The sequence below is a fragment of the Sinocyclocheilus anshuiensis genome, unplaced genomic scaffold (assembly GCF_001515605.1).
Source record: "Sinocyclocheilus anshuiensis isolate Anshui unplaced genomic scaffold, SAMN03320099.WGS_v1.1 scaffold475, whole genome shotgun sequence".
NCBI classification, from domain to species: Eukaryota; Metazoa; Chordata; class Actinopteri; order Cypriniformes; family Cyprinidae; genus Sinocyclocheilus; species Sinocyclocheilus anshuiensis.
Window position 1 is genome coordinate 1,121,669 of NW_015549650.1, and position 14,013 is coordinate 1,135,681.

The following is a 14,013-nucleotide window of genomic DNA, read 5'->3' on the forward strand; positions in this document are numbered from 1 at the left end:
GTTTTTTTTTTTTTTTTTTTTTTTTTTAAATGGGTGTATTTTAACTAGTGTAATTACATAAGCACAGCAAATTTGACTACTTCAAATTCTGCTGAGGGTTGATAAGCATATGGAGTTGGAATGCACTGATGGTGATAATTACCCATCATATTTCTCTCTCACACTTACTCTGTTTAATTCGCTCTTCTTTTTAGGAAATGGGGAGCTGAGTAATAAGGAGTTTATCGCCATCATGAAACAGCGGCTGATGCGTGGGCTGGAGAAGCCCAAGGATATGGGTTTCACCCGGCTGGTGCGTGCCATGTGGAAGTGTGCCCAGGACACTGCCTGGGACTTTGCCATGCCGAAACAGCAGTAACGGCTGAGACGGCCACCCGACCCCTGATGTTACGCTCCATATGGAGTATAATTAATCATTAAGGGATGAACTCCTTTGGAAGGCACATCTGATAACACGCATGCATGCTACAATGACCACTGCTCATCCTCGGGCTCTTCGGTGCCCACCTGCAACTCAACATCCAGAGCTCACTATCTTGTATTTATTTCTTGCTGTTGGCCAGTTTTGGAGTTGAATGCACAATTCTGCATACACTGGAATGTGACTGTAGCATGTGAAAACACAACAGCGAGAAGTCATCATCAAGTGCCATGAGTTCTCATCTGAAATGAATGTAAGAACTTAGATAATTCATACGATATCCAGCTTTGATTTTTAAAACACTCACCGTCACTTAAGGAAAAAACTCTATATTTTGCACTCCTGTTGTCAAATGTGTCTTAGTCTCCACTTCAGAACTGAATATTTAGAATATTTAGTGACAAGCAATTTCCATTTTGTTATAAGCTGCATTAATATTTTGAAAATCTGATTGTCGAATGGCTTTATAAGAGTGATGCTGAAAAAATTATATTAAAACATTTTACAGTACTGAAGTCTGTGTATTTCTGTGTTATTTAATAATATGAGGGGGTTTTATTTGATTAAGGCTTAAATCCCTCCAGCGGTCACAAAAAGGTGAACATGTCTTACATGCGGTACATACGCTAATACATAATGTCAAAAATGACAAAATTGTGTCCAAAACACTGTGCCATCTGTGAGAGGCTTGGGTCACTGCAGAGTGCGCTTTCAGTCCGACGACTTTAAACGTGCCGAGACGGATCCTTACCCTGTTCAGCACTGAACTGATGAGCGATTCCAGCTGCAGTGTTGAACCGATTCTCCATTGAGTGTCTCTGCATTAGTCTTACATGGACCACCAGCCTTTTGGGGGGACTTGACTGAATTGGTGTCATTGTAAACCTTCAATATTCGAGAAATCACAGATTTGGAACAAACCAGCTTCTCTTGCAGTGTCACAGGCTTTCAGTCACCTTAGAGCAGTAAAATTCAGTAAAATTGCTGATGGATTCATTGAACATTACTGAAGACTGATTCAACCCAGTACAGGCCCATTAACTTTCATTAAATGGTCTCGAATTAGCCAGACCCTTCTGAGTGGCATCTTAATTTAGGCTAAACCTGTAGCCTGGTTACTTCCAACTCGGTTACTCCTAGCATATTAAAAAAAACAAAAAAAAAAAACATTTAACCTAGGATTTAATTAATATGGATTGAAATGTGTTAATTGGTAGAAAACATTTTGGCAAACCTCATACCAAATTAAACAAGACAACTTCTCTTCTGAGAGAATTTGGTCAAAAACAGACAAACAGTTGAGTTTCAGTCCATGTTTTAATTACAGTTATAAGACTGATCATAAAGGAGACCAAATTACAAAATCCTGCGTAACATATGAAACCATAAAATATTCAAACTAAAACCAAACGAGGACGATTCATGTGTTATTTTAAGGGTGGTCTCCCAGTGTCTGTCAAACAGAAGTGGGCGGAGTCATTAACAACAGCTTCATCTTCAAATAAGACAAATCACCAGGCTCAAGATACACAGGCTCATAAAACGTTAACGCAACCATATTGACATTTCATTAACACATACTAGAAATGACGGAGTGATTCTCTTATTATATTAACAAATTACCTGTTAAGGACAACCGTATATAATTTGTCAAGCCAACTTTAAGAAACATTTTACAGTAAAGCCAAAACCATATTTTACATAAACTAATGAAAAAAACCTAAACGCAATGACTTGGCGCCACCATGTGGTGTCTAACTGCATGAAAGATAAGAGTGTAAAAAAATGACTGCCATACATACATACGCCTCACCAAGCCCTCGATTCCTGCCGCCTTCAGTCAGTGTCCAACACATAGCAGAGCGGTGTCAGCTGTGCAGGAACAGAGGGTAGACGGCTCAAAACAGTGCTTTTTAGAGCTGATATAGCCCCAAACGCGAAAGACGGATACGGATATAGAGGTTCATTTCGTTTGTAATCTCAGTCGCTGTCAAACTTAATGGAGTTCACTGAGGTGGAGATTGCACCGCCTCTATAACTGCCACGCTTCTTCTTGGTCTTCTCATGCCGGAAAGATTTGCCCTTGGTAAATTTAAGCACATTGTTGGCTTTCTGGCCCCAGTCACCGTTGGCTCCCATCTGGAAGTAAAGAACAGAAGAGTCACTATACATGCACAATCTCCACAGTTAATGTTGGCCTAATATGCATTCACGTTTATGGTCTTACCTTTGCATCGAATGAATTGTTTGACAGGCGGGGGTCCAGCTCAATTTCCTCGTCTCTTACTCTACGAAAAGGAGCATTGCTTTCCTTTATAAGTCACACAACAGAGAAACAGACAGAAAATGCATTTAAGACCAAGTGCATAAGCAAACAGTGTGGGCAGTATCCATCCACCTTACTTTTCCAGTAAGAGCGGACCATTTGTAAATGTAATGTGTCTGGCTTCCAGTGTCATCTGCTTCCAGCTATTTTTTAGCTGTACAAAGCAGCTCATTTTGCTGCTTGATATTGCAAACTGACGTTTTATTTTAATGTATCGTCTTTATTATAAACACACTGTGTTGTAGCACAAACAATTATATAATCTTCTCGTTATTTCCCTACCGCGGCTAATGAAGCGGAAGTCTTGCATATTCACAGAAAACGGCTTGCTTCCGCATTGAAAAATAAGGTGGATTTGCCAGTGTGGAGCTTCCTACTGTGGAATGAGGAATTCTTGCCTCTGCTAAGAGCTATAAACTTGTATGCATAATGTGCGCGTGTGTGTGTGTGTGTGTATTTAATACAGTGCATTCGGAAAGTATTCAGACCCCCGTTCACTTGTAGCCTGTAGACTACAATCGTTTAAATTCTTATTTTTCTACTTAATCTACACTCAGTACGCCATAATGAAAAAGTGAAAACAGAATTTTAGAAATGTCTGTAAATGTATTAAAAAGAAAAGTACTGAACTAGACCCAAGTCTAAACACTTGTGTTTTGAGAACGAACAAAAGTCTTGGGTTTGGAACAACATGGCGAGTAAACGACAATTTTCATTTCGGGTGGACTAACCTTTTAACACTCAAGGGATGTGAAGCACCAGTGCCGCTTGCATCAAAGCAAGAATCACTGGATCAATAAATACTAGCATACATCCTTCAGTGTTATCTGTATGTTATACCTTGCCTGGAATTACAATCGCCCACCTCCAGATTCCCAATGTGACCCCTGGGTGTGTTTGAATATGCACTGTACAAGAGCCAACATCAACACAAAACATGCTCACAATCACAGCCCCTTTACCTTCTGTTTGGTTCTGGGAAAAGTCTGAGGTGTGGATGTGGTGATTTCATTCTTGGGTGTTGTCGTTTCTTCCTCTTTGCCCTTTTTTTTGCTCTTTGTGCCTGCGATCAGAGGAGAGAACCGGAAAAACAATATGTGAGTGGTTTACAATAGTGCTTAAGGCTAGATGGTTTAGAAGATAGATGATAAATATCAAGTTTTACACTGATATGGCAACATGACACTGTGCCCTAACCAGATGGAACAAATGCCCTCTTCCAAGCTGATCTGAGTGTGTGGACTTGACCTGCCACAAGCAATATGACATTTGTTTGGATGGGTGGCTTTTATGGCTCCATTCCAAACTGAGCATCCTACATAAGCAGCAATTCAAATCATCATAGGTGTGCTACCAATTTTTATCCAAGACGGCAGACAAACCCAGAAGAATGCTGACTGCAATTCATTCAATACCATAGTAGTATTGATAAAAATTGACCACAATATTTATTTATGCTTATTAAAATATCACATTGTTTGCTTAGCAACATGCAACAGGTTTGCTTTTGACATTGGTGGAGACATAACAGCAGGATATTTCAGCTAACAGTTTGCTTTGTGCATTCAGTTTAACAACATTATGTTAAAGACTCAGGACGCTGTTCAAAATCCTGCCGCACCACAGAGCGCTACTCACAGTTTTCCATAAAATCACATTATATTTGTACCAAATTATTGTTCATTAAAATAATGACTTCAACCTAGGCTGGAAGATTGTGTATTGTGCATCTTTCAGCACAATGTTTCTTTCTGTCCGTATGCTTTATATAGACAGCTAATAATGGCCATAGATTGCGCTCTCTCTTTGCTCTGTTTTGTACCTTCAAACTCATCGATGCAACTTTGTTAATTCCTGAAGTGAACATGTATATGAACGGTTTTGGACTGCTGTCATGAACTGGGTTCAATGAGAGTCGTCCTAGACGCAGCGCTGCGCTTCTTGTATGGTGTGCGACTGCCTTATGCTCTTACTTTGCCCATGTATTAAATGTGCATCCTTGAAAGCACGCAGTTTTCTAGTGTAACTTCTTAGGTAACATCACTGGTTTGACACATTTCAAATGCATCTGAAATTACAAAAACAAACATATTTAACTGTTTGATCAAAATCATTGCTAGGGGCAATTTGGAAGTTGCTGGACGCTCTTACTAACTCCATTCAATTTACTTGTGATTTCCGTGTCCTATGAACTCCACATAAGGAGCGCTATAGGGCTGTCAAATCAAGGAAGTCCTATAAGTGGTACACGTGACATGATGGGTTAGGTTACATTTGAATGTTTTTGTTAGGCAGCTGAACCCTCTAGATGCAACTTCCTGCTATGTTCATTCAAAACATGGCAATAAAAGAACGGTGGCACTTCTCAATTGTTTTTCTATGCAACTAAATTTACATCTTTGACTGCTAGTGCGCTCAAATTTTCAGAACACTGACCTTCATCTTCTGTGTGAACAGCCCCTTAAAATGTGCTGAGTAGTGCTTTTGTCACACATAAGAGTCATGTTTTTAAAATAACATGACAAGTTAAACTTAAAAAAAAAAAAAAAATTATATATACAGTGGGTACGGAAAGTATTCAGACCCCCTTAAATTTTTCAGAGGAAAAAAAATTAACTTAAATGATTTTAGCAAATGGCTGCAATATAACAAAGAGTGAAAAATTTAAGGGGGTCTGAATACTTTACGTACCCACTGTATATATAATGACTTTATCCTCCTTTTCTGCTGCCCATTATCAAACATTAAAAGTGCTAAGTGGTGCTTTACTGTTTTTTGGGGAGTCACAGAAAAAATCTGACAGGTTTGATTGAGTGTTTACGTAATATGTTGAAAGTAATAAGAACTGGCCTGGGAACCAGTAACACGCAAAACACCTTGCTATCAGACATATTGAATACCGTTTGTTGTGACAGGAGTCTTGGGTGTCGCCGTCGTCTCCTCTTCTTCTTCAGATGAAGAGTCCTCAGACGAGCTGCTGTCTGCTTTGGCCTTAGCAGCCTGTGCTTTTGTAGCAGGTGGTGTCTTCACAGCTGGTGTTTTAGGAGACTCCTCTTCATCAGAACTGCTGTCACTCGAGGATGAAGGCTTTGCTGTCTTTTTAGCTGGCGTCTTCGCTGCTGAGGTGGGTGTTTTTGTTGTAGCAGCCTTTCTGTTGGTGACTGCAGGCTTGGCGGGAGTCTTCTTAGCCTCTGTCTCAGAGTCTGAGCTACTGCTCTCGGCTTTCTTCGCGCTAACTGGAGTCACGGCCGGCTTAGTTGCTGCTGCTTTGGGTGTCACAGTAGTCTTTACTTTCTTCTCGTCTTCACTGGAACTGCCTGAATCACTGCTGCTGGACTCAGCTGCATTCTTACTGGCTGGAGCAGGTGGTTTGGAGGCAGAAGCAGGGCTCTTAGTAGCAGTAGCTGCTGCTGGTTTAGCTTTCTTAGCAGCCGGAGTCTCATGTTCAGAGTCAGAGCTGTCGGTTTTAGAGTCAGAACTACTATCAGCTGGTTTAGCTGCAACTGCAGGTTTAGCTGGGGTACCAGGTTTGGATACCGGTGTGGTGACGGCTTTCTTTTGAGGTTCCTCATCATTTGAAGAGCTGTCTGAGTCCGAGCTGCTTGCCGCTGGTTTACCAGTTGGTTTGGCTGCAGGAGTTGGTTTGGCTGGGGCAGGTTTTGCTGGGGTAGCAGGTTTGGATACCGGTGTGCCGGCAGGTTTCTTTTGAGGTTCTTCATCTGAAGAGCTGTCCGAGTCAGAGCTGGATTCGGCGGGCTTGGCTGCAGGTTTAGGAGTGCTCAAAGGCTTGGACTTAGCTGCTGGTTTAGCTGGTGCCTCATCTTCAGAGCTGTCTGAATCTGTGCGAGATAAAAATAGATCTATAAGCTAATACAATCTTGATAAACAGCACTCAAATGGTAACACTATTTCTCTAGATCTTTTCATTCACTGCCACACCATTTCAGACCTGTATGACTTGATTTTTTCTAAACATCTCAAACTGTAAATGACCAAAAAAAGAAAGCTTAAGGCTTCAGAAATATTGGTATAGCCTTGTCATTTTCTTTGTATGGAAAAAGAGCATCATGAACATTCTTCAAAACATCTCCTTTTGTGTTCCATTTTAGACAATCATACATGTGAACGACACGAAGGCAAGTAAGATTAAATGCAAAAGTTTGTATCTTTATGGACATGATGACAACTGACCTGAACTTGAAGAATCATCTTTCTTAGCAGGGGTCGTCTTTGGAGGAGCAGCTTTAGCAGGAGCAGCCTTGGCTGGGGTTGGTTTTGTGGCGGGTTTGTCTTCCTCAGACTCAGAGCTAGATGATGACAATTCTTTTGCAGTGGGCTTGACTTTAGCTGGCATTTTCTTGGCTGGCGCAGGTTTAACTGGGACAGCTTTAGCTGCTGGTTTCTTGGCCGCCTCCTCATCGCCCGAGTCTTCAGAGCTAGAAGATGAAGCCTTGTCTGCAGCCGGGGTGACTTTTGCAGGTGTAGATTTAGCAGATGCAGCTTTTGCAGGTGTAGATTTAGCAGATACAGCTTTTGCAGGTGTAGATTTAGCAGATGCAGCTTTTGCAGGTGTAGATTTAGCAGATACAGCTTTTGCAGGTGTAGATTTAGCAGATGCAGCTTTTGCAGGTGTAGATTTAGCAGATGCCGCTTTTGCAGGTGTGCCTTTGACAGCAGGCTTTGCTGCTTCGTCCTCTGAGCTTGAAGAATCGGAACTTGAAGAGTCCTTTTTCTGAGCATGAGCGACTTTTTTAGGTGCTTTCTTAGCTGGGGCTGCTTTAGCTGGAGCAGTTTTAGCAGCTGGTTTCTTTGCTTTATCCTCTGAACTTGAATCTGAGAAAAATAAAGCAGTTTATTAGCACTTTCTGCGACAGAAAAAAAAAAGTCTCCAAAAACTACTATTTGTGGTGATAATCTACAGAGAGGGCAGTACCAGAGCTGTCAGAACTGGATGAGTCCTTCTTAGCAGTAGCTTTGGGAGTCACAGTCTTAACTGGAGCTGCTGGGGGAGACACAATTGGGGAAAAAAATAAATAATTCACACCTATATTTTATGACATTTTCATTATTAAACACCAACCAATCCCATTACAATTATATATAATCTACATTTTATATTACACTGCCTTTAGGAAAGTTAAAGTTTATTGATTAAAGTTAAATGATTTTCATTCAAACCAGGATTATTATTATTTTTTATTTTTATTTTTTTTAAATAGTTGCATTACCAGGGTATATACAGGAATCATGGAGTTAAATTTAATACCTTTTAAGACCTTTAAGACTCTTTCCATACATTTTAAGACCTCATCGCCAGTCCAAGTTTTAACCAGTTACATCGGCGACACTTTAACCTACATTTACTATATATTGATTGTAAGATAGCACAACTAAACCGACTTACTTTGTGATAACTCCTTATCAATGCAACATAATTCAGAAGGGGCGAACGAAGCGCAAGATAATTAATTGAGTGACTAACCAATGCAACCCAAGAAACAAGAATTAGACCAATAAACAAAACTGACAAAACTTATTGAGGAGGGAAAATAAAGCTCTCCGAGCTAACGGGGCAATGAGTTCACACAGTATATTCAAAAGATTTATTTGTCACATCAACTCTTATAACTGTCTGCAAACCATAGCTGTTTTGTGGAACACTTCTCATGACAAACACCTGACTGATCAGACAGTTTACCTGTGATTACGGAGTGCTTGATTTGATGCAGACTTGACAGAGTGTCAGTACTGCACCTGATCATGTCTGAATGATCATGGAAGGTAAAATAATGATCACAACTATTACATCATTTTAATTGTGCATCCCAAGCCCATGCCAGTAATAAAAAAACAGCCCAAAGTAGCGCAAATACCATGTCCCAAATATACAAATGTCATTCCCATCCCTAAAATACATATTTTACAGGCACTGTTATGCACATTTATTATAAACACAGCTCAAATGCTTTCTACTAGTGTGGCCCAAAACATTTAGCACAGTTTTATTACAGGTAGAATGCAAAACGTTTCAGTCCAAGCATTTCAACCAAATGTAATTTATGCAATATTTTAAACTTTTAACCCACTGGGGAAAATCAACCCATGGCAACAAGTTTAAAAGCAGCACAATTTCGTGGAAAAAAACAACCACCACCACCCTGCATCCAACACGAGCTGCAGAAGCCAGATTTGACGGATCACGGGTCAAAAGTAAGGAGAGATAACTGACAAGATGTTGGAGGATTTGCTGCTCAACAGATCCCGAGCTCATTGACAAATATCTTTTATCGTAAGATGTGCTGCCTTTACACAGTGCGCACGCGATCGCAAATGTAAGAAAAGAAAAAAAAAAACCCACAAGATTCAAGTTAATTACGGTCGAGGGATAATTTGAAAGTTTAATATTTTAGTTACAATTTTCTTAGGGAAAACTTTATTTTGGGACCAAACATGCAAATTAACCTGTGCTTTAATCTTTGTACAATATACAGTAGGTATAGAAACCCCCTTTAATCACCCCCTTTAAAATAATCACATTTTGTTGCTCTGCAGCCTGAAATGAAGACGGACACCGTTTTTGTTTTATCCAGCTGTATTTACTCAGTGCAACTTATAACATCCAAGTGAAAGATAGAACACCAACATGTCAGAAAAAAAAAAAAAAAAAAACAGTATCACTAAGTTGGAAAAATTATCACACCCTCCTAAAAATAACTTGTAGCGGATCCCCTTCTCAATTTGTATTTTTTTCGGAAATGTTGGTGTTTTATCTTTCACTTGGATGTTATAAGTTGCACTGAGTAAATACAGCTGGATAAAACAAAAACTGTGTCCGTCTTCATTTCAGACTTTTACATTTTTCATGTATTCATTTATAATGGTTTATTGATTTATGTATTGTGCTGAAATCATGCTTTTTGTACGGTCCTTATACAAATAAAGTTAGTCATAAAATAGGATTAATTTTCTGTATTGAAATTATAATTTATAGCTCATTGATGAAAATGTGTAAAATTGAATTCTGTGTTATATTACTATATCTATACTCTTACCAGGAGCTTTGACTGGAGCACGAGCTGTCAGTGTTCCCGGGGGTGGTACGGCATTGAATTGTCCTGTAAATAGAGATGATCTTCAAGTTCATGTTTGTCTCCACTTTTTCAGAAACTCACTTTTGCCTCATAAAATTTCTTACCATGTTCAAATGAGGCATGCTTAGAACTTATACTCCCCCCACCCAAAAACATAAATAAAAATAAACAGTTTAATTATGTTGAGATCCCATGATCTGGTGAATAAAGCTTAAAGGGGTCATATGATGCTGCTAAAAAGAACATTTGGTGTATTTGGTGTAATGAAATGTGTTTATGCGGTTTAAAGTTAGCACCCATGGTGATAGTTGTCAGTATAAAGTCTAAGATCACTGTACTGGTTGTTTGGGAAGACTGATAGCTGCCAGCAAACCCCATTTCTTAATGCACCTTTAAGATCGACCAATGTGGAAAAAAAATAGTAATACCAGTCTTGGGTTTCTTAGTAGGAGGGGCATCTTCCTCATCGGAGGATGACTCCTCACTGCTGGACTCTGCAGGAGCCACAGGTTTAGCTGGAGGGGTCTTCACTGGGACTGGTGCTTTTACTGCTGTCTGTGAGAAAGTAAACAAATTAATTGATTTATTTTGTATTCTGAAAAAAAATAAAAATCATAGGCTCTATTATGGTTACAATTTTCAGAATTTCAGAAAGATTTCAGAAAAAAATCAATTGATCAGACATCCTTTTTGCATATTAAAATGTAATTTAACCATTAAAACAGAAAACAGTAACATAAAAACTGAAAACAAAAAATTTGGGAGAAAAAAAACTAGATTTCTGAAGAATGATTATGTTGGACTTAAGTTAATGTACCTTAACTGGAGCCTCATCCTCAGATTCACTAGAGCTGTCCTCACTGCTGCTACTGTCCTGTTTCTTCTGAGCTGCAGACACTGGAGTGGACGCCGGTTTGGGGGTCCCTGCCACAGGCTTGGCCTTTGCTCCTGGAGACCACAGATCACCACTTTGAACATGTAACTTACTTTGAGCACTTGCACTTAAGAATAAGAACTCATGCTTCACCACACCTCTAGCTGGAGTTTTGGCCGGCTCCTCGTCAGAGTCGGACTCCTCGCTGCTGGAACTGGTGTCTTTCTTCCTGGCTGCTGCTGCAGCAGGTTTCACAGCTGCAGGCTTCTGTGCACCAAATGAACAAGATCCAGATTCAGGAAGAGGCATCCTAGCACAGACATACCACACACACTCACGTAAACAGCATGCAGCTTCCTGACCTTTGCTGCTGTTTTAGCCTGAGCTTCATCCTCCGAGTCGCTGGAGTCTTCAGAGCTGCTGCTCTTTTTAGCAGCTACAGCTGCTGGCTTCTTTGAAACAGGAGCTTTCGCTGTTAAATGAATAACATTTAGTTAAATACTTAATATTTAAGTTAAATACTTAATGCAGTGTTGAAACACACTACTGTCAGTAAGATTTTTTTTTGTTTTAAATGAATTAATACTTTTCAGGAAAGATGTGTTAAAGAACATTTTCAACATTGATATTAAGAAATGTTTCTTGAACACCACATCAGCATATCAGAATGATTTCTGAAGGATCGTGTGACACTGAAGACTGGAGTAATGATGCTGAAAATACAGCTTTGCATCACAGGAATTAACTACACTTTAAAATATATTCAAATAGAAAACAGTTATGTTAACCTGTAAAAATACAACGCAATATTACTGATTTTATTGTTTTTTTAATAGGGATGCACGATATATCGGCCACCATATCGGTATCGGCCGATAAATGCTAATTTTTTCTGTTATCGGTATCGGCCCGATAAGAAAATTTGGCCGATATCTTAAAGCCGATAAATAATGCATTATTTCCTTCAGAGACACTTCAGATGCGCGCTGTTCGTTTGCAGCCTTTTGTGCAATTGTACGTTGTAATATTGTGTTTATTTGATGTATATCTGATTTATCTCATATACAATGCGTTTGGTTAAGTTAAAAGAGCGCTTCAGTTTACCGGTGATCATCTTTAGCTCAGCGCACGCAGCTCAAACAGCAGTGCACAACATTAATAACTATGATTGGGAATGTCGTGTATATAACATTCTAATGAGAACATTATTATAATAAAACGTTGTGAATTCTTTGGGTTTATTATCGGTATCGGCCAAAATTTTCATATCGGTGCATCCCTAATTTTTAATCAAGTAACTGCAACCTTGCTGCACAAAAAACAGCTCTGTACCTTGTACGACTTTCTTGGCAGGTGCTGCAGCTTCCTCTTCACTGCTGGAGTCCTCACTACTTGAACTCACCGCATCTTTCTTTGCTTTCTTGGCTGATGGGCCGTTGACCGCCGAAGGGCCACTGGTGACTGCTTTACGCTTTTTGGTTTCTGGAGACCTTGAGCGGGCAAATAATAGAAATTACAAGCCAACAGTAGAAGTGACGACAAAACTACAAGTACTACCGGACCAAGAGTGACCTCCAGTTGCCACACAAGCAAATCTAAGACACAGCTTGTAAGTTACATACTTCACCCAAAAATTGAAGATGTCCAAGAGACTGTCCTCATTTTGATCTTGAGGTTTCTAATGAGATGAAACGGATACAATTGTAAATTAGTATAATATTGAATAAAACTCAAATAGTGTAAAACTTAACTAAAACTTACATACGTATAATAAGTACAACTAAAACTTATAAAAGTACAATTAGTAGCAGAAGCCCCAACTTTGTTATCTTATTAGTGGCAGAGACGCTTTGAATCAAGACTTCTGTGGCTATATAACAGGTGTGTGAATCATTTATGTAGGTTAAATGTACATTTTTTGATTTTCTGTTCATTTTGATTACCCTTGGCCTGAAGTTCTCCCTTCCCACTTTTTTGTTTGTCATCTGTTATGTTGTATAATTGTATAACTCTTAATATAAAGACAACATACAGCACTCAACCTGCTGAAAAAAGCCTATCTTAAAAGAATCATGAGGAATAATTAATTTTGTACGGACAAGGACAGGTTAAATGTGTGAGAAAAGCTAAGCTGTAATGACGCAGGTCAAAATGATACAAAACCCGGCAGGAATGAAACGCACTTAAACACACCGCTCATACACACGTGCTCCACACAAACTGCGTGTTAATTCCCACGCGTGAGCATTAGTACAGACACAATGCAGGACTACAACTCCCACGCGCACGAGGGGCTCAACTAAACATGCAAACAAGGCTCTTACCACTTTAGCCTTCTTTAAAAACTCTTTCGCGGCTTTGGCGAACTTATTTTCCACGAGAAACGAGTACACATGCTGGAAGAGATCGCTGGGCACCGTACCGTCCTGCGCCATCTTCGTTGCTCGTGTGGAGGAGGAGGAGCGCGATTGGCTATTTCACCGTCACATGGGAAGCTGAAAATGGCGCACAGTAAGTGCGTCACACTACGTGCACGATCGCATTACGTAGTTATAAATATTGTAGATTTTTTTTAATCACCCCCCATGTTTATAGTATTTAAGAATTATTTGAGACAATACTCAAAAACTTTGTCAAAAACAAAAAATAAAAACGCTGGAATCTTGTTAGATTTATTTGATAAATATAATTAAGTTGGCTTGTGAAAGCCAACTTACTGAAATGCTATTTAAACTTCTTATTATTCTTCTTCTGATCCTAAATTATCAACTCTATCTCCTCCTAGAGCTTTACTATCTATCTGACTTTTTCTTTCTTCCTTTCTTTCTTCCTTTCTTTCATTCGTTCTTTCTTTTGTTCATTCTTTCTTTCTAAGTATCTGACTATTTCTGTCTATCTATCTATCTATCTGACGATCTCTATCTATCTATCTATCTATCTATCTATCTGACGATCTCTATCTATCTATCTATCTATCTATCTATCTATCTATCTATCTGACGATCTCTATCTATCTATCTATCTATCTATCTATCTATCTATCTATCTGACGATCTCTATCTATCTATCTATCTATCTATCTATCTATCTATCTATCTATCTATCTATCTATCTATCTATCTATCTATCTATCTATCTATCTATCTATCTATCTATCTATCTATCTATCTATCTATCTATCTATCTATCTATCTATCTATCTATCTATCTATCTATCTATCTATCTATCTATCTATCTATCTATCTATCTATCTATCTATCTATCTATCTATCTATCTATCTATCTATCTATCTATCTATC

General features: G+C 39.0%; 2 protein-coding genes across 8 annotated transcripts in view; one reads left to right on the forward strand and one right to left on the reverse strand.

Annotated features, from left to right (window-relative positions):
- The window catches only part of LOC107660220 (calcium uptake protein 1, mitochondrial-like), an 80,630-nt gene extending 79,687 nt beyond the window's left edge, over nt 1-943 (forward strand). For 3 of the 4 annotated variants that reach the window (XM_016449482.1, XM_016449483.1, XM_016449484.1), the window contains one exon: nt 195-942. In XM_016449482.1, coding sequence (XP_016304968.1) covers nt 195-358 — 164 coding nt within the window. In that variant the 3' untranslated portion in view covers nt 359-942. Of the gene's footprint in view, nt 1-194 lie in introns of all 4 variants that reach the window. The other variant, XM_016449481.1, reaches the window with a different exon arrangement.
- Nucleotides 944-1,719: 776 nt separating this feature from the next.
- Nucleotides 1,720-13,172, reverse strand: LOC107660219 (nucleolar and coiled-body phosphoprotein 1-like). 4 transcript variants are annotated; one of them, XM_016449478.1, is made up of 15 exons: nt 13,037-13,172; nt 12,335-12,390; nt 12,045-12,202; nt 11,075-11,184; nt 10,871-10,979; nt 10,656-10,786; nt 10,267-10,393; nt 9,800-9,862; nt 7,681-7,749; nt 6,939-7,580; nt 6,467-6,586; nt 5,648-6,322; nt 3,710-3,810; nt 2,649-2,732; nt 1,720-2,560 (listed from the first exon to the last, which is right to left on the reverse strand). In XM_016449478.1, exons 1-15 carry the CDS (start codon nt 13,145-13,147, stop codon nt 2,402-2,404), a joined length of 2,715 nt encoding a protein of 904 aa, XP_016304964.1. In that variant the 5' UTR covers nt 13,148-13,172; the 3' UTR covers nt 1,720-2,401. The 4 variants fall into 4 exon arrangements, with proteins under 4 accessions (XP_016304964.1, XP_016304963.1, XP_016304962.1 ...); XM_016449477.1 differs by having other exon boundaries at nt 5,648-6,586; nt 7,681-7,746; XM_016449476.1 differs by having other exon boundaries at nt 5,648-6,586.
- Nucleotides 13,173-14,013: the final 841 nt, after the last annotated feature.

What these genes read in the sequence shown, in the direction of transcription:
- LOC107660219 (XM_016449476.1), bottom strand. Translation starts at nt 13,147, where the DNA reads ATGGCGCAGGACGGTACGGTGCCCAGCGATCTCTTCCAGCATGTGTAC. An exon ending in TGCTCCAGTCAAAGCTCCTG is followed by an intron (nt 7,750 to 9,799) that starts GTAAGAGTATAG and finishes TGTCTCCCCCAG; the next exon opens with CAGCTCCAGTTAAGACTGTG. An exon ending in ATCCAGTTCTGACAGCTCTG is followed by an intron (nt 7,581 to 7,680) that starts GTACTGCCCTCT and finishes TATTTTTCTCAG; the next exon opens with ATTCAAGTTCAGAGGATAAA.